Genomic DNA, 26252 nt, shown 5'->3' with positions numbered 1-26252 from the left:
TGAGAATAAGAGATTTCCAGGAAAGAAGACCTTCCACTGTAGGAGCTGGGGTGGGAGACACCAGCACACAGACGATGGTCCTCAGTTATCGTCCAGTTCATAAAATACCTGACCTGGTGACTTTATCTGTTAGGGTACAAAGTATACCAATTCTCTGAAGTATCTTCTAGAAGTTAGAAGCAAGGGGACCACATTGCTACGATCATTAGCCTCATACCCAAACCAAATAAGGACAATTTCTAAAAAACTCCACAGAACAGTATCTGTCATGAACACAGATGTAGACATCTATGACAAAGTTTGGCGAAATAAGAGAGAGGGGCCATAACTTGGTAATACAGCACTGACCAAGCATGTGTAAGACCCTAGATTTGAACTGTGTGCATTGAAACCTTCTGTTGGTCACCCAGCACTTGAGAGGGTGAGGTAAGGAAATCCTAGATTCAAGGGCAAACCTTATCTCATGAAAACCAATCGTGCTGGGCGGTGGTGGTACACACCTTCAATCCCAACACTTGGGAGCTCAGGAGGCAGAGGCATGTGGACCTCTGAATTCGAGGCCAGCCTGGTCTACAGAGCGAGTTGTGAGTTCCAGGACAGCCAAGACTACACAGAGAAACCCTGTCTTAAAACAAACAAACAAAACAACAACAACAACAAAAAACCTCACAACCTTGTTCAGATAGCTGGAGGACAGCAGTTTCGCAGTTCCCAGAGGGGACATGGGACATGGAAACGAACTGCCCTCCACACACTTTGTCCTATGTGTCCCTTCCATTTAGTTATCGGTATCTATATAGGAATGTATGCACGCATGCAGGTATCTGTGGAGGCCAGACAAGAGTATAGGATCCCCTGGAGTTCGAGTCACAGGTAGCTATGAGCTGTTAGACATGGCTGCTGGGAACTGAACACTCTAGTCCCCTGCAATATACTTTTGCTTGTTAAGACAGTCTTCCTGCTGGGTGGTGGTGGTGGCGCACGCCTTTAATCCCAGCACTCGGGAGGCAGAGGCAGGCAGATCTCTGTGAGTTTGAGGCCAGCCTGGTCTACAAGAGCTAGTTCCAGAACAGGCCCCAAAGCTACAGAGAAACCCTGTCTGGGAAAAACCAATATATATGAACCCATTAGCTGGCTTTGAACTTGAAGCCTCAGGCTCTGGACTTTAGGATTATAGGCATGCACCACCAGATCTGGCAATGTAATATCTTATATATTAATATATATATATTAATATATATAATTATTATATATAATAAGCAGGTGAAGGTAAGAAAGTGTCCCTTAGAAATAAGCAAACCTAGAGAAGTGGTTATGAAAACCCTGACTAGCCTGCTAGTCAGAATCACAGGCCACAACCTGGGACTTGCTATTGGTGTCTGAACTGTGACATAGGACACGTAACTTGTTTTGGTGGGTGGAATTGTTCATAAGGTGTCCAGCACTGAAGGAGTGGGTGAATAAAAGAGGACCATGGATGGGTAGGAAGATGGGCGTAAGATAGAGGTTTCATCATTAATCACATGGACCAGCTATCCCTTTGCATGTATGCATGTGTCTGTGGTCCTGTGTAAATGGGTTTATGTGCATATATGTGTAGTAGGCCAGAGGTGGACACTGGGTCTAACTGCTATTCACCTTACTGAGGCAGGGTCTCTCGATGAACTTGGGGTTTGCTGACTCAGCTACACTGCTTGCTCAAAAGCTCCAGCTGGGGCAATAGTCGTGCACCCTATTAATCCCAGCACTTGTGAGGCAGAGGCAGGTGGATCTCTGAGAGTTCAAGGTCAGCCTGGTCTACCTTGAACTCTCAGAGTTCCGGGACAGCCAGGATTACACAGAGAAACCTGTGGGTTTTTTTTGGGAGGGAGCCTGAAGACCCCGCATCTGCCTCCCAGCTGTGTGGTGAGAGCACAAGCCCTCATCTGGCTTTTGGTGGGTGCTGAGCTCCACTCAAGTCCTCACATGTTTCCGTGGGTGCTGAGCTCCACTCAAGTCCTCACATGTTTCCGTGGGTGCTGAGCTCCACTCAAGTCCTCACGTTTGTTTCTGTGGGTGCTGAGCTCCACTCAAGTCCTCACGTTTGTTTCTGTGGGTGCTGAGTCATCTCCCCAGCCTCCTGATCAATTCTCCCTAGCCGCAGGCTTAAAGCACCACTTGGTTTGCAGGGAAGAACGGCTTTCAGGGTCCCTTTGCTATGACGAGAACTGGATGACACCCCCGAGATGGCCTCTGCATTAGACGCGGAGGTGGCAAGGCTCTCTCTAGCAGCAGCAGGCTTCTGGCTCAGTGGGTGCGGGGAGGCAGTGGTGGCACCCACTCCCCATGCGGGACTGCAGACAGGGGAGCTTGCTCTGGAATGAACAGCTCCAGTGGTGGCTTCTGGGGAGCCTACTTCTCTTGTTTCCTAAGAATTGTGTAAGGAACTGACCTATATTCTTTCTCAGCTCAAACCAGGTGGAGAAGTTTCTAGAATGACCACCTTCCTGATTTGGCAATGGCTCCCAAGGCGAATGGTACGGAATGGCTTTTTCCTCACTGAAATATTTCTTCAGGCTCAGACGATTCAAGAAACTTGAGGATCTGAAAGCTCAGAAAGTTACAGGATTGGTGAGGCCCATCCCTCCCGTTATAAAAACAGTCAACAGTTGATGTGGGGAACCTTAGGGGGAGCTGTCTGCAAGTCCTGTAAAAAGCTCCAGCTTCCCGCGGTGGTCACGCATGCCAGAGTGGCTTTTACAACTGTCTTTGAGTCACCCGTACTCCCGTAAGTAACTCCAATCCACTCACTGGCTCATTAACTAGACTTGAACGGAATTTTTCTTTGTTCTTTTGTAGGTCCCTATCTGGGATGAAAAGTCACACAACAGGAACAAGGCATTACCATGGCTTGCTCCTGAACCTGGCCTTTTGCCGCAAATTGGCCCAAGCCTTCTTTACTCTCGAGACTTAATTGTAAGAAACCAGAGCAGGGGCATCAAATACACCACACCACAGGCACACACCACACACATGCACGCGTGTGCACACACACCACAGGCACACACCACACGCACACCACAGGCACACACCACACGCACACCACAGGCACACACCACACACATGCACGCGTGTGCACACACACCACACGCACACACCACACACATGCACGCGTGTGCACACACACTACACGCACACCACAGGCACACACCACACACATGCACACGTGTGCACACACACCACACGCACACCACACACACATGCACGCGTGTGCACACACACCACACGCACACCACAGGCACACACCACACACATGCACACGTGTGCACACACACCACACACATGCACGCGTGTGCACACACACCACACGCACACACCACACACATGCACGCGTGTGCACACACACCACACGCACACCCTTTCCCCAGAACAAACTCAGGCCAAGGTTGTTCTTCTACTCAGCAGGAACTGACTGCTGCTTCAGCGCATCCTACCAGGGCTTCTCAGGCCTGAAAGGGCCAGGGACTGGCCCTGCACGTCTCTGCTGAGTGGGGCAATGGTGGCTGCCATGGGCTGACAGAATACTACTCCCTCCCAGCTGAGTGACCCAGGAAAGTCACTTAACTCCTTCAGCTGCAGATTTCCTCAGCCGTAGGGAGAGACCTGCAGGGTTGTGGCAAGGACGGCATGAAGCAATGTGTGGAAAATACCAGCCTGCTGCCTGCCCTCGGTGTGTCTGCATCCTCACGGTCTTGCACATTTGGAGAAAGAAGCTAGAGAGCATGGTTTTTTATTTTTTTCGAGACAGGGTTTCTCTGTAGTTTTTTGTGCCTGTCCTGGAACTAGCTCTTGTAGACCAGGCTGGCCTCGAACTCACAGAGATCCACCTGCTTCTGCCTCCCGAGTGCTTGGGTTAAAGGCGTGCGCCACCACCACCCGGCTTGGAGAGCATGTTTTTATCTGAGAGGATTCCTGGGCATAAAAGCTAGGCTTTTAAAAAACCATGTGGGCCCCTCCATCTGCTTAGAACCTTGCCGGCACACCCTCCCTACAGTTGGTTCCTACCAGAACTGCCCAGGAAGGGGCCATTTAGTCACCAAACTTTCTCTCCAGAGTCCAGGCTGCTAGCCTACTGTGCCATGGAGTCTGAGCTCAGCTGGGGCGGCGTCAGGAGGCCCAACTTGAAGCTCCAGCAGCCTTCACACGAAGTCACCTTGGGCTAAGCCAGACCTCATGGGAAACATATTGTTCGGAGTGTCTGAGCAGGGATTGTGGAGGGCTGTAGGACTGGCACTAGCCTGGATCTTTTGGGGGCTTAAGACCCAACCCCAGAAAGTCTGCTCCTAACAAGGGTTCAAAAGAAAACAAGCCAGCGAGTGCTGTTGATCAACGAGATTTTATGGGGCAGGAGCTACAAGAACATACTCCTTCGGCAGTCCCTTGAACCAGCCCCCAGGAGCATGTCCTGACTCAGCGGGCTGCAAGGCCACGGAGGTAGTCCCCTACCAGGGGCAGCACGGCCCAGTTGTCAGTCCTGAGGGCCACAGGCACACCATCCACCTGAGCTGTCTCAAGTCGCAGCAGCAGCATGGAGTCAGGGGGCAGGCGGACAGCTATGAGGTAGGTGGTGGGGGGCTGAGCCACCACAACAAAGGGCTCTAGGTGTTGGGACACCAAGGCCTCCAGGCCCTGTGGCCCAAGTGGGCACCACATACGACTTTCTACACCCTTTGGCAGGCAGGAGTTCCAGAGGTCATCAAAGAAACACACCTCAGAGCCTTTGGGGAGTTGGGGGAAAGGCAGGAAGAGGTCAGCAAAGTTCACGGACAAGGGTGGCAGGTGAGCGTGGCATGTGAGGCCAGCAGGTGTGGTATAAAGGGCCTGGACATGTAGGCAGGCAGGGGCTGGGCGGCGGGGCCGTAAGGGCAGGTACAGAGGACGGGCAGGCTGTCCCGGACACAAGCAGGGTATATGGACAGTCTCCAAAGGCTCATAGAGCTGTCCTTCCACACGGAAGCGCAGCTCCAGACAGTAGACAGGACCCTCCACTGCCTCCACCTGCAGAGGCAGCGACAGGAGCGGGCCTTTGGCCTTCTGAGGCCCCACGCGCAACCGAATCGGAGCTGGAGTCTCCTGCACCATCAGTGTTGATGCAAAGCCCTGGTTCTCAGCCACTAGAGAGGATGCCAGGGCAGGTGCAGCAGGAGAGGGGCCCAGGGCCACGCCCAGCTTGGGACTTGACAGGTGGGAAAAGAGAATGTAGTATAGTCGGGCATGGTCCCGTCCATCGGCATCCTCTAGCTGTCTGGCCAGTACCTGCAGCAAGTCTGCCAGGCCATCTCCCGCTCCTGCCCGCAGCAGAGCTCGGCATACCCGCAGCAGGGCCTGTTGTAGGCCCCAGTCCGTGCAGTGTACGGCTGCAGCCTGTAGGAAGCTGAGGGTGGCATCCTGAGCATCTCCTTCTGCCACCTTTGCCAGCATTTTCAGGTGCCAGCAAAGTGATTCGTTCTTGCCTGGCCTGGCTACCACTTCTTGCTGCAGCACTGCCCTGAGGGGCTCTCTCAGCTCAGGGCTTACCTGATCTAAGAGGTCCACAAAGTGGGGAGCCAGAGAAGGCCGAGCTCGGTATAGTTGGGCCAGTCCATGAATCAAAGATGTCCGTACTATAGGCTGCCCAGGCAGGCACCTGGCAACGAGGTATGAAGCCTGGAAACAGAGAGTGGCCAAGGCCTGGGGACCACCATCTAGGGCCGCTCTCTGCTGCAGGCCAGCCATCAGCTCCTGCAGGTACCCCTGTGGGCTCTGAACCTGGTCTTTCTCTTCTTCCTCGGCATCAGCACAGACCAGGCAGAGCAGATGCAGGCGGGCCAACAGGACCATCGGGTCATGCAGGAGACTGGGCATGAGGCCCTGGCATAGCTGGGGACCCAACAGCAGTGGGGCAGCCTCTTCCCCTTCTGGACCCAGTGGGCAATTCTCTGGGAAACGCAGGAGGCACTGCAGGTAAAAGAGGTGTGTGGGTGAGGGCAGGGCCGGGTGCTGGGCCACCAAGGTGAGCCTGCGGAGCAGCAGGGCTTCGTCCTGAGCAGTGAACAGAGCCTCGCCAAAGGCCGCCTTGAGAGCCAGGACTGAGTGCAAGAGGGTGAGCTGTGCTGTGCCCAGCAGCCGAACTAGCTGTGGCTTGAAAAGCACTGGTGGCTGTCCCCGAAGACCCCGAAGGGCCCAGCCCAACAGCCACAGAAGCTGAGCCTGAGCCACAGGCGTGAGCAGGTAGGAGGTGTCCAGAAGCTGGGCCACTGCAGCCTTCAGCTCTCGGGCCTCCTCAGGGCTGGGCTCTAGCAATGGAAAGCCATGCTCCTGCTCAGCTGTGGGCCAGCTGGGTGCCTGGGGCTGAAGATGGGCATCCGGCCCTTCAGCTCGTGTCCAGTCCCAGGGACAACTCCCAACGGAGGAGACCCCAGCCACAAGCAGGCCTTGCAGCCCAGCTCCAGCTGCAGCCCTGGATGGTACCACCAAGGTGTTGTGCAGAACAAGGGCCAGCAGCAGGCTGATAGGCTGGATGGGACCCGTTTGCCCTAGGAGGCTACGCAGCGTCGCCAGGGAGCCGGCCAGCAGCCCAGGCTTGCAGCGCTCGAGTTCTCCAAGGCATTCACACGCTGTGGCCTGTAGGTGGCGCTGTTCCGAGGCGCTTCCAAAGCTTCGTCCCATGTCCCGGCCAGAGGCTAAACCAAGCAGAAGGGGCAGCAGCCGGCAGGAAGCTCCTGAAGTGGGTCCCACGGCACCTCCTGACACCAGGACTGTAGTGGCTGCCAAAAGCAGGAGCCTCCGGAGAGCTGAAGGTTTTGAGGGCAGGAGGATAAGAGTGTCCAACAAGGAGGTGGCAGCAGCCTCCGCGGCGGGGGCATCAGGCCACAGTTTGTCAGAGTACTCCAAGCTCAGTGTCAGTAATGAAACCTAGATGGCGGATTTAAGAGGGACTCGTGAAGACGAAGCTCAGCTTGCAGTGGCAGGGAGCAAGCATGTGGGCCGTAGCAGGGCACACGGGCAGTACCTACCTTAGTCTGCTCGCTTAGCTTTTCACTCCTTAGATCACTCAGCAGGTCGTGACCCAAATCCTCACCTTCCGCACCTGCCAGGAAGGCCGATGGGCTGGCTCGGAAGGCCCCCAGGCGCTGGGTCCAGGCTTCACGACTCAGGGGCCCCATGGCCAGTCATCAACTAAATTCTCTGCAGAGGAAAGGAGCATCAGGCCCTCCGCCGCAGACACGGCGGCGAGGACGTGCAAGGCCTTCACGGCCGCCAGAGGGCGCCCGGGTCCTCCACCGTCCCAGAGGGGGCTGCTGTCACCCTAGGGCCATCTCGCAGACCCCAACTGAGTCCCCAGGGCCCAAGGTCCCAAGCTGAAATCTGGAGGCTCCGGGGATGAGGCCGAAAGCAGCAGCCCAAAGCCCCTGCGGGACGGGAACCGCCGCGATCAGGGTGGGGGTACCCGGGAGGTGCGTGCCGAGAGCTCATTAGGCCGCCCGCCTACGAAGGGCACCGAAACCACAGCGTCGCCGGGGCCCCTGGCGCCCGTGGTAACGGGCCGGCCTCTCACCGCTTGAGTCAGCTGCCGCGGGCGCTCGGCCGGCTCCTTCCGGGCTGGCAGGCTGGCGGCGCGGGCCGGGGCGGGGCGCGCGGCGCGTGGGCGGCCGGGACCGGGCGAGCCCAGAGGCGGGGCGTAACGGAGCCTCCGCCTGCCACGCCTGCCGGGCCGGCAGGTGCCGACACGCCGGTTTCGCCAGGTCTGAGTAACTGTCTCGCTTTGCAGGCCCCCTGCCCCGAAACCGCCGCAGGCACGGGCAGAGGCGGGGTTTGGTGGGCCGAGCTCCCGGCCCGCTCCCCGATGGGGTGCGTTCCCAGGCCCTCGAGCGGAACGGCGGCTTGGGCAGGCGGGGAAGGCCGCCAGCGCGTCCCCTAGCCTCCCCGCACGGCGCTCGGGACTGAGCTCTGCTGCCCGGCTGCTCGGTGCGGGTCCTTGAGCGGCCGCTGGGGGGCGCGCGGGACGCACACCCAGGGTAGAGCAGGAAGAGCAGGCGCGGGTCACGGTGGGACCGGTCGGACCGGCGCCGCAGGGCTTGGCTTGGCGTCCTCCACGCTGACCGGGCTCTGCTTGGGGGCGAGGAGCCGGCGCCGGGGTCGCAGCCGTATAGTAGCTGCTGACCTGTGCCCGAAGTCACACCGATTGCGAATAGGGGTCGGGCAGGCTAGAGTACTGCGGGCTGGACCGGCCTTAAGACGCCGCGAAGCCGAAAAACAACGGGAACTTGACTTTGGTTGTACGTGTTGGTGGGGCCTGGAAGGTCACTCAGCTCGTAGCACAACTAATGTGGACTGAGAAACCAAGGCTTGAGTAGAGACCGGACTGCTAGGGCCAAGTAGTGCGCTCCGTCCTGGAGTCCAGAGGGCTAGATCCAGGCTGCGCCCCTGGAACTGGGCCTGTGGTTCAGGAGACCCAGACTGTGGGTATCTGTTGGCCGCTAGTTTCCAGGGCACAGACCTACTGGCGTCCAAATCTCGTTGCTCACCGCCCTCAAGCTTTCTGCTAGAGTCTGTGAGGATTAAACACCTGAACCCCTATTGCTACGTTCAGGCAACTTGTCTGTCTCCCCTTTGGCTGCCCATGCCTTTCCCTGCCACACTTGAGAGTGGTGAGGGAAAACCCTAAAAGGAAGGGTGCCTGGGCCTCCAGAATAAGGATAGGAGAGAGGGGATGGAGATGGGGGCGGGGAGAGGGGCAGGTCCAGCTAGAAGCCTCCTCTGGGCTCAGGCTCCACAGCTGACTCACAGGCGACAGCTCTAAACCACTTCCCTCTAGGTGCCTCAGTTTCCCCATCTATAAACTGGGAGTGATGACTCCTGTTCAAGGAGCTTTGGGGTGGGGCGCCTGGCTAATTAGGCCTAAGATGAAAGAGGCCAGGATGAGAGCAGCCCTGGGCTGGGATGGCAGGTTGGAGTAGGAGCCTGTCTGGTTTCCCTGTCGGAGGCCCAGAGGGCGCTGATAACTGCAGGTCCTGTCTCCCAGCTCTCCAGGAGCCAAGAAGGATTATTAAATCCTGTTACAGTAGAGGAGAGAGGCTTCCAGGGGTCAGGGAGTCCAACTCTGGCTGTGTCCCAAGCTTCTGATGCTTTAGTCTCTGCCTCCCTGGGCTTGGGTTCTTTGAGGTGGCATGTGTGGTTTCTAGCACCTGATGGATGTGTCTTCCTAAACTCACCAGGGCTCCTGGCAACCCTGGGTACTGAGGGTGGGTGTCTGTCACGCATGAACTTTCAGAAGCCCAGAAAAAAGAAAAGGTGCAGTCTGTTGCGTGAAACTCCAGAACCTCCTGCAAGTGGAATTGGACTCTGCTGCGTGCAGGCTCTGCGACCCTCGGGTCTCTTGATGTCCAAGTTCCTGAATGGGCCCTGTTCTCACCTGCCTGCTCAAGTGTCCTCTACGAAACAGACTGGGCATGCGAGAGGTGTCCTTGGCTCTCACCATCAGGTCTAAGGAGAGAGGTGTCCTTGGCTCTCACCATCAGGTCTAAGGAGATAGGTGTCCTTGGCTCACCATTAGGCCTATGGAGACAGAAGCTCCTATTTGTTCCCTCACGTCTCCCTCCTCTGCATTTCTGTCCCTCCCCATGCATGAGAGTTCACTGGAAAAAGGAGAAGTTAATCCTTGAATGGCCCTGGGCCTTGATTTTTTTTAAATATAACTTTGTGTAGTCTTTGGGAATTTCACTTCGTGCACCCAATCCCACTCACTTCCCAGTTCTTCCATGGTCTGCCTGTCACCCTTGTATCCCCCCTCCCATTTTCTTATCTGTAAAAATGGGACCTAAAAGAACCCCCTCCCCATAGCACTGGGTTTGTGGATACAAGGATGCTTCACAAAAGGAGTCCATGGACCAGAAAGCATAGTAGGTACCAGGGCAGGGGTTGGGGAGTGGAGGGCGGCTGCCAATGTGCAGAGTTTCTTTTCGCAGGGATTTTTTTTTTCTGGCTAGTTTTATGTCAAACTCGACACAAGTTAGAGTTATCTGAAAGGAGGGAAGGAAACTCAGTTGAGAAATGCTTCCATAGGATCCAAATGTAAGGCATTTTCTTAATTGGTGATTGATGGGGAAGGGCTCAGCCCATTTTGGGTGGTGGTCCTGAGTGCTATAGAAAGCAGGCTGCACAAGTCAGTAAGCAGCACCCCTCCATGGTCTTTGCATCAGGCTCCTGCCTCCAGGTCCCTGTCCTGACTTCCTTTTGTGATGGACTATGATGTGGAAGTGTAAACCAAATAAACCCATTCCTCCCCAGCTTGATTTTGGCCATGGTGTTTCATCGCAGCATCGATAGTAACCCTAGAAAGCTCTGGACTTAGGGTGATGGCTGTAGAACTTCCTGGAGACTAAAACCCCTGAATTATATGTTTTGTGAGGATGAAGGTTATGGAACATGGATAATAATAAAGCTATTTAAAATGGTGTTTGTTGGGTTGGCCATGGTGGTAGACACCTTCAATCCCAGCACTCGGTGCAGAGAAGAGTTTCAGACCAACCTGGTCTATAGAATGAGCTCCAGGCAGGCCCAGGGCTACACAGTGAGGCTGTCTTTAAATTTTTTTTTTAAAAGATGTTACTCCCAACCTGAAATCACAACCACTCAAGAACCCGAGGCAGAGGCAGAAAGGTCAAAACTTCAAGATTGGTCTACAGAAAATTAAGGTCAACTAGGTCAACTTAGCAAGACCACGACTCAGGAAGTAAGAGAGAAATGGGTGGAGGGCTTGCTTAGCATGACCAAGGTGTGGTACCACGGTATGGTAAAATAATTTTAAACATAGTGTTGTAAATAGGGACCCTTGGGGCTGGGGCTTGCTGCACAAACAAAGGCTGAGTGTAGCAGGGAGCACCTATGACCCAAGTGCTAGGGAGGCAGAAACAAGAGGATTGTGGGAGCTCAGCCAGTTGAGCCAGTTCAGAGAGAGAAGCAAGGAAGAAAACACATGTAGAGAGCAACTGTGGAAGACACCTGACTTCAGTTCCTGGCCGTCACATACCTGTAAGCACACACACACACACACCTTTAGTGTGCATGCATACATACAAAATTAATATAAAAGATAAAAAGAAACAGGTCCTAGAAATCCTGATACTGGTGGGATGGCAATGACAAACCGCTAACAAAGAGAACAGAATCCGGTGGTAGAGATGACAACAGGGGCATCAGCTCTAGGAAGAAGGGACATTGGTCAGAAACCTGGATGAGGAGCAGTCAGTTTCCAGATGGGGAAAAATATGGTCACAGGAGAGGCTACAGTGAGAAGATGGTGAAGAGCTTGGGGTGGAGGAAGGAGTGCTTTGGGCACACGGGGAAATGGCAGGAGGCAGAGGCCCTTAGGAACAGGGCACTCGGGGCTCTGTCCACTGAAGGGAGATGAGGGTATGGATTTTCATAACATCTATGGCTGGTTGTGGGGCTAGTAGGGAGCCCAGAGCAGGTGAAGGGTGGCAGGGACTTGGCCTAGGTGGCAGCTAGAGGGAGAGGGGTGGGGAAGAGAGAGGCAGTGACTTGGGGCTGTGGGACTCTCATTTGGACGCTGATGACTTCAACAGCAGAGCCAGAATGTGGAGTCTGTGAGCTGGGCCTGAACCTGGCAGATGGGACCTGTAGCTACTGTGGTGGAGTTTCACCCCACGCTCTGGTACCCACCAAGAGCAATCAGCTCCACTCCACAGACCTTGGCTAAAAACCATCTCCTCTGCCATGGTCCCCAGCCTTTTGCCATCTGGCTAGGGGTGGCCCCTTATCAGGAGCTTTGCAGATTCCATGGGTCTATTCCCAAGCCGGTCTGGAAAAGCTGCTGGTTGGCAGGGTATGGAGGCAGGAGGAACAACGTGATCCTCAGCAACACAGGGAGGTAGAGGCCAACCTGGGGTGTCTGACACCTGTCTTAGCTGAGGGGGTGCAGGGGAACCTGCTCAGGTGGCTGACAAAGGACCCCGTCAGCCCGCTCTGAAGGGCTGCCCACTGCAGAGCTGCTGTCTCCCAGGAAAAGGTCATTCTTCAGAATCTCGACTGCCAAAGGTCAGAGCTAGAACTAGGAGCCCGAGGTCACAGCTAGGGAAACTGAGGCCCTGAAAGGGTAGATGACTTGGCCCAGATCCACAGGCACTGACTGCAGTTGTATTCTTTTCTGTGTCTCTTCAGTATGTATCTCCCATGACCCTTTGTGCTTTAGACCTCCAGGTTTACAGCTCCTTCCATGCCTCCATCCTATCCTGGCTCCTAAGAACTGTGATAGCAGGAAGGAGTAGTTCCACTCACCATCCAGTACCCTTCCTAACTCTTCAGGCTCTTTGGGATGGGGATTGAGTACCATATCCAGACAGCTCACAGTGGGCATCATGGTTCTTGCTTGCTGCGGGCTCCACTTCCCTTCATCCTCTTGTCCTCTATACCAACAGGTGATGTCATTCAAGACACTTGACTCATGGCTTGGTTTTCACTGTGACTCAAGCCACCATCTCTTACTTGGACCATTGCAGTAGCTCCAACACAGCCCTGGTCTCCTTACCGCCACCTCCCTGCTCCTTCTCCATCCAGCATCACAGGTCATGCCAGGGACCCAGCTTTCAGCTTCCCTCCTTCCCAGCATCCAGCCACCACAGCTGCACACACTAGATTTGTTTTCTACCATGGGCCTTGGCGCCAGCTTTTGGTTCTGATTTATGCTCTTGGCCATTTTGTCCAGCTGGCTCCCACCTCTCATTCAGACCTCAGCAACCCCACCTACCACCATCACAACCCCAGTAATCCTTCCCTATTCTATGGGTTAGCATATGGCTTAGTGGGAAAACGCTTGATGAGCAAGCAAACCAGCCGAAACCACGAGTTCTAGGTCCAGTGAGAGGACCTAGCTTTTTAAGTTTTCTTTTTAATTTTTGAGACAGTCTCTCTACATAGCCTGGCTCCCCTGGAACTCATTATATAGTCCAGGCTGGCCTTGAACTCACAGAAAAACCTGCCTCTGCCTCCCCAGTGCTAGGATTAAAGGCTTGTGCCACCACACCTGATGGTGGAGAGACACCTTTTTTTTTTTTTTTTTTTTTTTTTTTTTTTTTTTTAGTTTTTCAAGACAGGGTTTCTCTGTAGCTTTGGAGCCTGTCCTGGCACTAGCTCTTGTAGACCAGGCTGGCCTAGAACTCACAGAGATCTGCCTGCCCCTGCCTCCCGAGTGCTGGGATTAAAGGCATGCGCCACCACTGCCCGGCGAGAGACACCTTATTTATTTATTTATTTATTTATTTATTTAGGATTTCTGCCTCCTCCCCACCACCGCCTCCCATTTCCCTCCCCCTCCCCTGATCAAGTCCTCCTCCCTCATCAGCCCAAAGAGCAATCAGGGTTCCCTGCCCTGTGGGAAGTCCAAGGACCTCCACCCACCTCCATCCAGGTTTAGTGAAGTGAGCATCCAAACTGCCTAGGCTCCCACAAAGCCAGTACGTGCAGTAGGATCAAAACCCATTGCCATTGTTCTTGAGTTCTCAGTAGTCCTCATTGTTTGCTATGTTCAGCGAGTCCGGTTTTATCCCATGATTTTTCAGTCCCGGGCCAGCTGGCCTTGGTGAGTTCCCGATAGAACATCCCCATTGGAGAGACACCTTCTTAAAACATAAGGTAGAGTTGCTGTAGAGATGGCTCACCAGTTAAGAGCACCTGTTGCTGTTCCAGAGGCCCTGAGATCAATTCCCAGCACCCACCTGCCACTCCAATCCCAGTGCACTGCTGCCCACATCTGGCTTTCTCAAACACCAGGCATGCATGTGAGACACAGACACACATGCAGACAAGACACTCATACATATAAAAGAGATAAGCAAAAATGTAAAGACCATTCATTCCGTAAGTATTGCTATCCCACAGGAGCTGCAGCAGCAGAGAGATGGCACAAAGGCCCCAGTCTCCTGGACCTCACTCTGTTCGCTGTGACTCTGTACCAGCAGGGACACTGGACTGGCTGGCTTCGCCCAGTTTAGCTCCCCACCTGGCTTTCTGGACATCCAAACTAGTCCGATGAGAAAGCCTGGCTCTGTATCTAGGGTCACCTGTGAAGTTTTCAAGTAGACTCTCCTGGGCACTCCCTGGGACCAGCCTGTCGGGATGGCACCACAAAAGGGCTCAATGCCTACTGTGGAAGCTGGGCACGGTTTTAATTCCTGCACTTGGGAGGCAGGGGCAGGCATCTCCGAGTACAAGGCCAGCCTGGTCTACAGAGCAAGTTCCAGGATAACCAAGGCTACACAGGGAAATCCTGTCTCAAAATGACAACAACAACAACAACAACAATAATAATAAGGAAGAAAGAAAGTGAGCTAAGTTCAGTTGCCTCCTAGACAATCCATGTTGCTACCCCAGGATTTATTGCTAAAGATAAGCATACAGTAGTTGCTCACTTAATGCTAGTTGAAGGGCAAGGTCCAAGATCAGAATGAGAGGTGGATAGGGAAGAGTGGACTATGACAGACAGCTCTCCAGGGACAGCAAAGGGAGGTGGCAAACCTTAATGGCCCTTAGGGTCACAGCACCTTCCCAGTAACTCTGTGATTCTCCGGGAATAGAGAGTTCAGGCTCCTGGTCCAACTACTTCCTGCTCAGTGAGAGGGAGGCTGATGGTCTCTCCTCACCCACCCATCTTCACAAAGATCCTGGGGAGATGTACAAGGTCTCTCCAAGTATCTCCATGTTTGAAATGTCCTCTGAATGCCTCTGAGTCCATCCTAACCACTTCCCTTTCCTTTTGACTTATCTTGTGCAGATGTGTGCGTGGCACCAGTTACCCAGTGTGTCTGTACAGGTGAAAGAACAATTTGTGGGATCAGTTATCCCTTCTGCCACGTGAGTCCTGGGCGTTGACCTCTCAGCCAGCTCCAAGGCCTTCATTTCTTTGGCTTCTTGTTGTTTTGTGTTTGAGGCAGGATTTCATGATGAATTTAGGCTGGCCTCTACCGTTCAGCTTCCCTGCCTCAGCTCCCCACGTGCTGGGTTATGACCTGTGCCTCCTGACTTTTGAACTGTGTGAATTCATTTATCAGACTAATTTCCTTCACAGTCTGTTCCAGCAAACATTTAACACTGTGAGAAAGTTGCACTGAGGTCTGGAGTCTAAAATGTTAGTAGCCTTTAACTGCAGGTCCCATCCCTGCCTTTAATAGGTCAGCCAGTAAAAGAAACTCAGCCACGGCCAAAGTGTCACAGTGAAGTGGCTGAATGAAGGCCACGGAACACTCCCAGGCAGTCCAATGGGGGTGGGGCATCACTCCAACCGGGCCTACTGAAGAACACAGGAGTGTGGATGGGGAGTAGCTGCTTGTTGAGTTCCCACCCAGGGAGGATACTGGTACAACAGGCAAAGAGGACTAGGTCAGACCTCAGCTGGGGTCTTCATCACCTGGTCTCTCACGGATTTTCAGAATCCCAAAACCGGCTATTTCTGAGTTTGGAAGACCGCGTCCGCCTATATGCCATGGCGCTGGCCTCAATTAAGTTGGACTCAGGTCGGTTAAACACCGGCACAACCGAAAGGCGGGCTCGAGCTTTTGGATTCACTGGCGCTTCCGAGCCTCCCAGTCTACGCGCTCCTGCCGCCTGGCGTGCCTTCCCGTAGGAAGCCGGTGCCCAGCAAATACCTCTGTGCTGAATCAAGAATTGCTCAGCCCGGCCTTGGGGATCCAGGGCCGCTGGGTGCGGGCATGGGCCGCCTGTTCCCGCCCGGCGGCTTTGTACCTCTCCGAGTGCCTGGGGCGCGTCAGGCTGGGCCCAGGCCTGTTGGGCGAGTTTTATGTCATCGCTCACAGAGCGTGCTAGCGACGGTGCAAATAACGTTGCCCTCCCTTCCCGTGCCTGCTCCTTCCGAAACTCTAGTTTGCAAACCTGACGACGCCGGGCAAGGGAGGTCCGGGTCGGGTCGGGTGCTGTTGGGTGTGGGTACCGGAGCCCGCCTCCCAACCCACCCCTATCGGGCCGCCAACCCCCCCACTTCCTACCCACGTCGTGCCGCCCCGCCCGGGCCGCGAGGCCACCTCACCCGCAGCGGAATGGAAACCGGTTCGACAGGTAACAAATAGGTGGGTTGTCACCGTTATTTCCCAACGCATGCGCCATCGCGCTCCCGGCCACTCCAAGCTAATTAGATCAGATCAACACCCCCACCCCACCCCCGCCCGAGCCACCAACACACACCGCCGCGAGCCAATAAAGCGTGAACCCGTCCGTCCAGCTCGCACTTGAAGACTTCGCGAGCGGCCGCAGGGACGCCAGTCGAGCCAGGAGACGCTCGCTTGGCGCTTCTCCATCCGGGTGCACCTGGCTGCACCCGCTCTGCGGGCACCGGCGGTCTTCGGCGGAGTTGGACGCTCCACGCGCCGTCCCTGGTACTCTCTTCCCTCAGAACGTGGGACGCCTCGGCGAACTCCTTTCTTGAACTGTCCCCATTCCCGCGCCTCAGCCCCGAAAAGGTGGGACGACCATCCGGACTCGACTTACGGGAGCGAACCGCGCCGGTCCAGGAGGGATCGAAGATGCCCCGCGCATTCCTGGTGAAGAAGCCATGCGTTTCCACGTGCAAGAGGAACTGGAGCGAACTCCCAGACGAGGAGCGCGGCGAGATCTACGTGCCAGGTGAGGCATCGCGGGCTCCTGGCGCCGGGAGGGCGGGGCGCACGGACAAGCGGTCGGCGCCGGTCAGTGCGCGTGGGGACGCGGATTCCCGCCGCAGACCGACCCCCGGCGCGGGAGGAGCACGGTAAGGCGGATGGGGCTCCAAGCCGAGGCTCGGCCGATGTCCCAGACTAGGGATCGCAGGCCCGCGCCGCCGGGGATGCAGCGGGGTGTGTCACGGCTCAGGGGACGCCCCCCAACCCCCACCCCGGGCTCTCGCATCGTAAATCCAGAAAACCTGGACTTTCTTTCATGAGGCAGTTGAGGATCACTGAAGCGATGCCACTTTGGTGGGGAGGGCGGGGGACTGGAAAGGAGCTGGAGTTTCCGCTAAGACATGGGCTACATTGTAAAGGAAAACTTGGAGCTTTAGTCGCACACACAACACTGCTCGCTTAAGATAAGAGAGCCGAGGTTCAGGGCTTCCGAGTTTCCCTGGTCTCCAGCCTGATGGTCCAGGAGTTGCTGAGAAATACACCTGATGCACCTTGCTTGCCCTTGAGACAAGGTGGTGTTGGGTCCCACCTCTGTTCACCCTTGCAGAGGACACTAAGCAAAAGAGAGTTCTGGAGCCCACTCCACACCTAAGGTACACACTCCAGGAAGCTGGTGTACTAGTTTATTTAGGGAAGACGCCTTGACAGCCTGCGTGTCATCTTAGAATTAGTAACCGGAGTTGTCTCTTCCTCCGGCAGCATCTTCCTCCAGAGCCCAAGGACACTTCTGCTCCCGATACAAAAACCCTGGATCCCTAGATAGGGAGGCAAGCGCTTTCTCAACTCCCCCTCCCCTGCTTGGGGGTGGGGCAGGAGCGTACTGCCCTGCGCCTCCAAGCGGGGGTGGGGGGGAGGTGGTAATTAACCAACCGACTTTGACCCTTGATCTGCAGGCTCTCTGGCACCACCCAGGCTTTTAAGAAAGTGGGGGAATGGGGGTGGTGAGTGAGGACCCTGTGTGGGCTCTTGCCTCAGTTTCCCTCTTGAATAAGCTGTTAGTGTCTTGGATGTGAGTGTTTTGTGTGAGTTCTGCCAGGATCCAGTGGTGGTAGGATGTTTTACAACTTAACTTTATTTCAAGGGGCCGTAAGGCTGTTCTGAAGGCTTCTTAAACAAGGCAATGGCCAGAAGGTCCTAGAATCTCCAGTGTGAGAAAATAGGAGGCAAAAAGGGAAGGGTGCCTCCTCACCTGAGGTATGGGCTTGGGATTTTGTGATTTCTGCTTGGCTAAGTGTTTTGGCCAATTGTCCAGCGCTCCACCTCCGGAAGGCCAGTGAGGGACACAGCCCCTTCCTTGCTCCAGCCTCCTCCCCAATCTGTGTTTGACTTGCTGCTTAGCTGCTCCTTGGGATCTGATAAACTGAACTTGGACTGTGCTAAAGGTGAGCGGTGTCTGAGCCAGGCTCAGAGTGCTGTTATTTTTAGTTTTATTTCATATCCCAATCAGTAACAGATCATATGTTGACTTTCACGAAGGACAAAGATATTCCGTTTGTTCAAATCATTCAGATTCCTGGGGTTAGCACAGATCTGAGGGTCACAAAGACCACAGACCTGGCCTCGCAGCCTGTCCAGTCGAGGAGATAGGCGGCCTCTGGGTGGTCGCTGCCACCTACTACGGCTGTCCTGATGAGGAGCCATGCAGTGCAGGTAGTCGCTCCCTCTCTCAGGATCGCCCAGGCTGGGAAATACGCTCTTAGGAGAATTTCCCCTCGTTGGTTGAGTGAAGAGAAAGACCTGTGGGTAGAAGTTATGGGTCAATTTTCCTCCTCTAAATTAGGTGGTCCACAGGAGCCGCAGTTTTCCCACAGATTTGGAAATGAAAAGGGAATGGCCTCAGTCCACGCTTGGGTGCCTCAGATGACTGGAGTGCAGGAGGTGGGTTCTGTCTCCTGGCTGAGCCATTCCATCACCAGCCAGCCATGACCCCAGGAGCCGGCTAGGCACGTTTCTGTCACCCTACCTCACAGATTCTTGGGGCACATTTTGACCAGCTAAGCAATGACCCCATCCCCAGTGGGAGGACTGGGGAACATGGGAGCGTGTACGTTCTGACCTTCCCGCCAAGGATCCCTGAGACCCTCAAAGTTTCATGGAGACTACCTGGAGGGGAAGGTTGACCACACACAGAGGATGGTGTGTTGCTGGGCCTGACCTGGGATTGCCCTTCACAATCACGTCAGCCTTGCTCCCTACACAAGCTTCCAGAGGGTCTTCTCTCAGGGCCGTCACTCCTTCACCTTTGCTGAGGGCACAGCTGAGAGCCTACAATGGAAGACAGGCAAGTGAGGAAATGACCCCATTCCCTATTGAAGACAGCTCAAGTTAGGGGTTCACTCGGCTCCTCTCTCCATCCACCATCTCTCTTGGTACCAGAGTCTGTTGGTAGTATGTTTACTCTGTGGTGACAGGGAAGGATTTTTTGTTTTGTTTGTAGGCTGAGGCAGGTACCCTTGGCCGGGGGTAAATTCCAGTCCTGCACTGTGGAAGGGCTAAAGGCGCTGTAGTGGGACAGTTTCTCTACAGCTTGTCCTTGCTGAGGGAAGAAGCAACAGTCGGGAAGGGACCTGGGGACGGACTGAGCCAGAAAACTGGAACTCCAGGAGAATTCCAGGAGCCTCTTCTAGGCTCTGAGGCCCCCCACGTCCAAGCTTCCCCCGGGCAATATTCTGGCTGGCTGGTCTGTTCTGGCAGCACAGGTCCAAAGCTTGGCGGCTACGTTGAGGGCACACCTATAATCTCAGCACTTGGACAGGGCAAGCAGGAAGATCTGGAGTTCAAGGTCAGCTGCAGACGGGGTCTGAGACCTTGTCTCAAAGAAACTGAAGACCCGGATCAAGGAGGCTGAAGTGCAAGAGTGCCGGTATTCCTCCAGACAACACGGTCCAGCCTGACACTGCTCTAGACAGTGCGGGGACTTGCCCAGCTTTTGTTGTTGTTGTTTGAAAAAGGGTTACTCTATGTAGCCCTGCCTGGCTGTCTTGGAACTCACTTTGTAGACCAGGCTGGCCTTGAACTCAGAGATCTGCCTGACTCTGACTGTTCTTTCCAGGCTGAGTAGGATTGGCTGTAATATCAGCTGTGTCCCCCACCCCCAGTTCATGTAACATGTGTGGGAAGGCTGAGTTTTCATGAGCATTCTAGCGACTGCTGAGCGCCCTGGGCAGGACACGCATAGAAGAGCAGCTGGAAATGCAACTGTCGTATGAGACATTGTTGTGCAAGCTGCTCTGTACCCAAGCTTGGGGTCCTAAGGCAGATGCTGCTGCACTGTCCCAGAGAAGATGGTGGAAACAGTGCTCCAGGTTTGGGGAGGAGAGGAGGGAGCACAGCTCAGCCACTGTGGATATTTGTGTCGTCGTTCATTTTCAGCGCACAGCACATGAGAGGCAGGTGGCCCCCAGTCTGTGCGGGTGACAGGGTAAAGGATGCCACACACAGCCAGTAGGCTCCTCGTCCATTCAGGGCCTGGCCCGCTGGCACGAGAGCCGAGAGTTGAGTCTAACTTCAGCACAGACGCTGCATGAAAGGAAAGCAACTGGGAAAGGAAGCGGCTCCTGCCTATCCAGCGGAAGGGCAACAAAAGGCGAAGAGACAGGCCTGTTGCGCTCTGGCACGGCAGCGCCTGCCCACTGGCTGCTGCTGTCCCTTTCAGGTGATGGCTGGCTGATGCGCAGGACTGAGAGAGCTGAACACAAGGGACCCAGCCCTTCCAGATCAGTGTACAAGGCAGCCTAAAGCCAGCCTGGGTGTGCACACTCACGCTCGCTCACCAGCACTTGCTAGGTCAGCTGGGGGGCCGGAAGTCCAGGCTCTCCCCAGAAAGCTGAGGGCCAGGCCTATGTGCAGCCCTGTCTTGAGGCCTTTTATGGGCTAGGACCTGGCAGTCTGCCTGGTATTTGGGCCAGTGACTGAAAGAAAGGAGGCCTGCGGAGGGTAAGGCCTTTTCAAATCTGGTCTGCTGCTCCAGGCCAGCTCTGTAGCATCGCCCAGGTAAAGGCAACAGGACAGAACTTACCAGTCCCTGAGGGAGGAGGGAGAGGGTTAGCCAGACTGGCCTTGCCACACTCGGTGGCTGTGGGCGGGGGCAATGAGTAGTAGCCACCGTGGCCACTGCCTTGCAGGAAACATCTAATTAGAGGGACAGAGAGGAGCACCAGCAAGGCGCAACCAGTTCTGCCTCCTGCCATTCAGTGGCACTTGGGATAGGTGGAGAGGATGCCAGTGGCTACTCCCTGTGCGTGCAGCCCTGTAGAGACACTTTTGTGGGGGTGGCAGGGAGACAGGTTTGGTGGGGTGGGTAAACTGAGGTAAACATCCCCACCCTGGCAGTCGTATTGGCCCTTTGCTCGGGTAGATACAGCGTGGAGTGCCCATTGAGCCAGCTCTGTCCTGTCTGCTGTCCTTAGCAACCTCCCCGGGTTTGTGTAGGAGGAAAGAAAGGCCAGGGCTCGTCCTCTACAGCAGACTGCAGGCCTTAGACTCCTAGCCCAGCCTTTCCTCCATAGGGCCAAGGAGCCAAGTGTGACAGCTCACCTCACAGGCTGATCCTCCACCCTCTCAGAAGTGTCCCTCACACCAGCCCAAGTAACAGGATGAGGATGGTGGTAGTGACATTTTCCTCTACTTGGGCTGAGAAGCGGAAATTGTCATCTAGTTTTGGACTTTCAGCCAAGGCCTGTCTGAGTGGGCACCAGAGTCGCCACTACTCTGACCCCACTCTCCTGGTCCTAGGCCTGGGTGTTACACAGGCTCCACTACAGGAGACTGGTCTCTGAGCCTGACACCAGTCAGCATGGCTCAGAGAGAGGTGGTATGCCAGCTCAGGTGCCAGGCCGGGGCCAGGCGCTAGTGAATCAACTCCTGGAATGAGATGGTTCATTAAGGTCCCCCACCCCCTGGACAGACGGACGCCAGCGCCAGAAGAACGGGTTCTGGGCGGCAGGCAGGCGCATTCTCCCTCTGTGAGACTTTGTTGTGTTTTGAGGGGGCGAGAACTGGGCCTCTCCCGAAACTCAGGTACTTTTATATTTTCCTTCCCCCACAACCCTGGCGGTCCCCTAGAAGAGGTGAGGGTAATAGCCTGGGTCCTTGCCCTACATTGACATCTTTTGCTTGGAATACAGTATTCAGAGGGCTCGAGGCCCTGAAATCCTATTCATTCATCCTTTCTGTATAAGGCCCCCCTCCTGAGGTTTTTTTCCTTCTGAAACTAGGAAACTTCCTAATTTATAGCTTTTTAAGTACAGAGCTTAGGTTGTACTGACTAATTGGAAAATTATACTTCTTGTCCCAGCTCTGTGGGCCTTGAGACTTGCTACCTGTGTTTCTTTGTCCTGTAAGGACCGGGGCTCAGGGTCCCAGCTCAGCCTGGAAGGCCTGGCCCGTTGAGTTCATGGTGTTTGTTGAGGGGAGCGGCCTTGTCAAAGGGCTGCCAGGTATCGGTGATGCCACTGCAGTGCCGGAGGGCGCCCAGCCTGACTGCCACAGTGAGCGGTCCTGCAGTGGAGCAGGGTTGTGTAAGCCCTGGGCAGGGCGCCCAGAGACTGTTACGAGCATCCACCTGCTGCTCCCTGGCCTCCTCCCTCTCCACCCACCTGGCCTCTTTGCTGACAGAGCTGTGCCCAGTCTGAGCCCAGGATCCTGATGGGCTACAGTAGCAGAGATTAGCCAGGTCAGGGAGGAAAGGCTAGGACCACCCAAACCCCAAAGGTCTGCCTGTAGAATAGGCCCAGAAGGGTCCAGTTGGCCAGGAACCATCTGGGCTTGAATGAGTCTGAAGGAGCCTTTCCTGCCAAGGCCTCCAGTGGTGCCCTTTGTCCCCAGAGGAGTAAGGGCATGCTGGAATCTAGAGCGACTGGCCCAGGTGTGGCAGGCAGACACTTGGCAGCATAATTGGCTGGGCAATTCAGTACTCCCAGTTCCGCTAAGAGAAGCTACTCAGGGGCCGTGGCTCCTGGCTGGTGTCACCTGTAATCACCTGAATGGGCAGGAGGGAGGTGCAGCATCCGAGGCCCAGGGGCCTGCCCTGCTCTGCAACATGCCTGCAGCAGGAGGAAGAGAGGCCGCAGATTCTAGTCTTCTTCTTGCTCGGGAATCTTCCTGGAACTCTGATGGGTCTTTTCCGCCCACCCTCATCTGGCTGTTCTCTCTCTCTCCAGTCAGCCTGGGCTTCTGTCCACCCCCACCCTACCGGGAACCAGAGCCATCTGTGGCTGAACCCCCTTCTTGCCCTCTGGCTTTGGACATGAGTCTTCGGAACTCCAGCTATAGTGTGGCCCCAGGACCCTGTGTGGTGGCCCAGCTACCCCCTGAAGATGTGGACCATCTGACAGATTCCCAAAGCAGAGACCAGGCTTTCCTAAGAACCAAGATGAAGGTAATAATTTTCATTCTTTCTCGAGGTCCAGGGTCATGTGTAGAGGCCATGTCTAACCCACAGATTAGGGGCACAGCTATGACACAGGGGACCAATCCGAGTCGTGGACTGTGACTTTCACAGAGACTCACTTAGTTGGAGCACACAGAGGAAAGAAACAGATAGGAAGTGAGGTCACCCAACCCTTTGGAGTCTGTATCAGCAAGTGATCTCTCTCATTTATGGCCGCAAAGCCAGGAGAGCTAAAGAAGAGCCGCGTGTTTACACCAGGTCTCAAGGTGAAGAAGCTGGAGCCAGGCCCAGCTGCATCTGTAGAGTCCAATATGGGCGGCAGGGAGCAAGAGGTCTGGGTCAGTGGGGTAGTTTGCTGTTCCTTAAGTATATGGCAGTGAGCAGGGTGTGCACGGGGCAGGGGCAGCACACACCCCACCCTCTCTCCTGCTCTGTAGCACTACATGAGGCAGTACAGATGGCTTGTCACAGAGGAGAGGAAGCAGCCGGCTGCCCGGGCTGGGTGGACACTCCCCAAAGCCCCAAGGCCTGGGAGCACCTGCCAGTGGAGATGTAGCGGAAAGGTGTTCTTCTGGGGCCATCCCTCATGTCAAAAGACTAGCTATGGCTGGAAGGACAGTTCTGTCCCTTCTCTTCCTACCTGCAAAGGCCAGAGGTGGATAACTGGGGGGTAGCGGCAAAGAGGTTACGTTGGTCACAGTCACTAGGCTCAACCTCCTTGCCAGGCCTTCCTCTACCCTTCAGATCCCTACAGGGAGGGAGAGAAGAACACAGGACAGGACAACATAGGAGACATGACATAGGTCCTGGAACTCATTCTGTAGACCAGGCTGACTTCGAATTCACGGAGGTCCCCCTGCCTCTGCCTCCTGAGTGCTGGGATTAAAGGCGTGCACCACCACCGCCTGGCTCAAAGGATCTTAATTGGCAAGAGACAGGGAATTCTCCGAACACCAAAAGCAGGATAAAGGGAGGGGTGCCAATGGAAGTGTGGTATGACAGATGTCCAGGATCTCAGGAGGAAGGGCTAGTGGCAGGCCCCTGACAGAGCCCAGTCACTGTGAACAGTCAAGGAAGAGACCTGGTCGCTCAGCCACACCTTTGTGGTCACACCCAGAATGCTGTCACAGCGCTCTAAACAGTGTCTGGTGGTGGCACCAGGGTGTGTCACATGACCCAGACAAGGAGCAGGAGGGTAATAAAGATTGAGTAAGAAGACCTGCACCCGGTAATGGACAAGGAATCGTGACATTAGTCTTTCCGCCATTGCATAAATTTGAAATTTTCCATAATTAATAAAGAAAATGATGAAACAGTAGAAATGGCTCATCAGTCTTCCAGCCCTCCTCCATAGGACCTAGGTTCAATTCCTAGCACCCACAGCACCCGTCACAGCTGTCTGTAACTCCAGTTCCAAGGGATAAGACTTCTGGCCTCCATGGGCACTGGCAAGCATGTGGCGCACAGGCATGACATATACATGCAGGGAAAACACCCATAGACATAAAATAAGTTTTTATACAAAGATAGAAAACTATTTCTAAGGCTTGAGATTTAGCTCAGTGGGCAGAGGACTTGCCTTGTATTAACAAAACCCTGAGTTCCACCCTCAGCCCCTCGCGGACCAGGCATAATGGCACACTCCTGTAACCCCGGCACTTGGGAGATAAAGTCAGGAGGATGAGAAGTTCAAGGTGACAGCCTCAAAAGGGGGACCCAACAGGAAGCTGGGCCAATACCCAGAGGTTCTTTGCATCTCCTCTTAGCAAATGTCACATCACGGGTTATTGGCTCTGGAGGGTGGGCCTGCTTTTCTTGAGAGTGTTGTGGGGATGGAAGGGGGCTGGCATATCTGCCAGCCTATAGCGCTGATTTCTAGATATCTGCCACAAATACCGTCCTCACTCACAGGTGACCTTGGGGGACAGTCCAAATGGGGACCTTTTTACCTGCCACATCTGCCAGAAGGCCTTCACCTACCAGCGCATGCTGAACCGACACATGAAATGTCACAACGATGTCAAGAGGCATCTCTGCACATACTGTGGAAAGGGCTTCAATGACACCTTTGACCTCAAGAGACATGTCCGAACCCACACTGGTAAGTGAAGTCTGTCCAGAGGGCATGCCTCCGACCTGCCTGGGACCTGGGAGGCACATCCTGAAGCTTAGGGCAGTGTCCTGAATTCATAGACAAGGACTTGATTCCCAAGTCACCTGGTTACTTGGCACTCAGGTGTCCTGACCTCTGTGTGTACGGAGGCTTCGGACAGGCTCCACAGTCCCTGTCAGGTCCTGATGCCGCCCCCTGTTGTCCACAGGAGTGCGGCCCTACAAGTGCAGCCTGTGTGACAAGGCCTTCACCCAGCGCTGCTCTCTGGAGTCCCACCTCAAGAAGATCCACGGCGTGCAGCAGAAGTATGCGTACAAGGAGCGCCGGGCCAAGCTGTACGTGTGTGAGGAGTGCGGCTGCACCTCTGAGAGTCAGGAGGGTCACGTCCTGCACCTCAAGGAGAACCACCCCGACAGCCCACTGCTACGCAAGACCTCCAAGAAAGTAGCTGTGGCCCTGCAGAACACTGTCACTTCCCTGCTGCAGGGCAGCCCCCACCTCTGAGCAGCACAGGCCTGCAGGAAGGACGGGGGTTCCCTCCCCACTGCCTAGCGGGTTCACCTTCCTGCAGCCTCTTGCCAGAACACCAGGGATCAGGACCAGAGCCCTAGTGCCTCATGCCAGGCACACCTGCGCGGTCAGGCACTGTCTTGTGCTCATTTTGGGAAGTCTGTTTTACAGGCAGGGTCCTTCTGAGCCCAGGACGATGAGTGCCTGTGTCTGAGCGGGCGCGAGGCCAAGTGATTAGAGACAGCTGCTTACAGAGCCAGGCCTTGCTTCCTTGTGGCAGGACACTGGAGATGTGTCAAGAGGCGAGCTGGAGTACAAGCCGGGCAATGGATCCCCGTGGACTGCAGAGCTGACCCCAGCAAAGAGCATCCCTGCGAACTAGGGCGGCGGTGGGGCTGGTGGCGGCTCACATGCCTGCAGGGCTAATTCTCAGGGTTCCAAGGGCTCTGCCTTTACATCAGAGCCCCACTTGTGTACAGCCATGTGTGTGCTTGTGTGTGTGTCACACGGCTTTATGTGTGACTTAGTCATG

The 26252-nt window shown here is 55.0% G+C and overlaps 3 protein-coding genes across 8 annotated transcripts in view; 1 reads left to right on the top strand and 2 right to left on the bottom strand.

Moving 5' to 3' along the window:
• Positions 1–4337: 4337 nt before the first annotated feature.
• On the bottom strand, positions 4338–16656 carry Ap5b1 (adaptor related protein complex 5 subunit beta 1). Of its 2 annotated transcripts, none has more exons than XM_075973134.1 (3): positions 16537–16656; positions 7035–7206; positions 4338–6933 (listed from the first exon to the last, which is right to left on the bottom strand). In XM_075973134.1, exons 2-3 carry the CDS (start codon positions 7182–7184, stop codon positions 4450–4452), a joined length of 2634 nt encoding a protein of 877 aa, XP_075829249.1. In that variant the 5' UTR covers positions 7185–7206; positions 16537–16656; the 3' UTR covers positions 4338–4449. The 2 variants fall into 2 exon arrangements, with proteins under 2 accessions (XP_075829249.1, XP_075829248.1); XM_075973133.1 differs by lacking the exon at positions 16537–16656 and adding an exon at positions 7577–7705.
• Positions 16256–26149, top strand: Ovol1 (ovo like transcriptional repressor 1). Of its 2 annotated transcripts, none has more exons than XM_075973142.1 (4): positions 16256–16671; positions 22872–23085; positions 25009–25198; positions 25419–26149. In XM_075973142.1, the coding sequence occupies exons 1-4, from the start codon at positions 16601–16603 to the stop codon at positions 25712–25714; spliced, it is 771 nt and encodes a 256-aa protein (XP_075829257.1). In that variant the 5' UTR covers positions 16256–16600; the 3' UTR covers positions 25715–26149. The 2 variants fall into 2 exon arrangements, with proteins under 2 accessions (XP_075829257.1, XP_075829256.1); XM_075973141.1 differs by having other exon boundaries at positions 22868–23085.
• The window catches only part of LOC142850072 (uncharacterized), a 51475-nt gene continuing 43243 nt past the window's right edge, over positions 18021–26252 (bottom strand). For 2 of the 4 annotated variants that reach the window (XM_075973139.1, XM_075973136.1), the window contains exons 5-6: positions 18862–18971; positions 18021–18443 (exon numbers count right to left, since the gene is read on the bottom strand). The gene's annotated coding sequence lies outside the window, so the exon portion shown is untranslated. The remainder of the gene's footprint in view (positions 18444–18861; positions 18972–26252) is intronic. The other 2 variants (XM_075973137.1, XM_075973140.1) reach the window with 1 other exon arrangement.

This window comes from Microtus pennsylvanicus, chromosome 5, assembly GCF_037038515.1.
Source record: "Microtus pennsylvanicus isolate mMicPen1 chromosome 5, mMicPen1.hap1, whole genome shotgun sequence".
In the NCBI taxonomy this organism is placed as follows: Eukaryota; Metazoa; Chordata; class Mammalia; order Rodentia; family Cricetidae; genus Microtus; species Microtus pennsylvanicus.
This window is presented reverse-complemented; position numbering and strand designations above follow the sequence as displayed.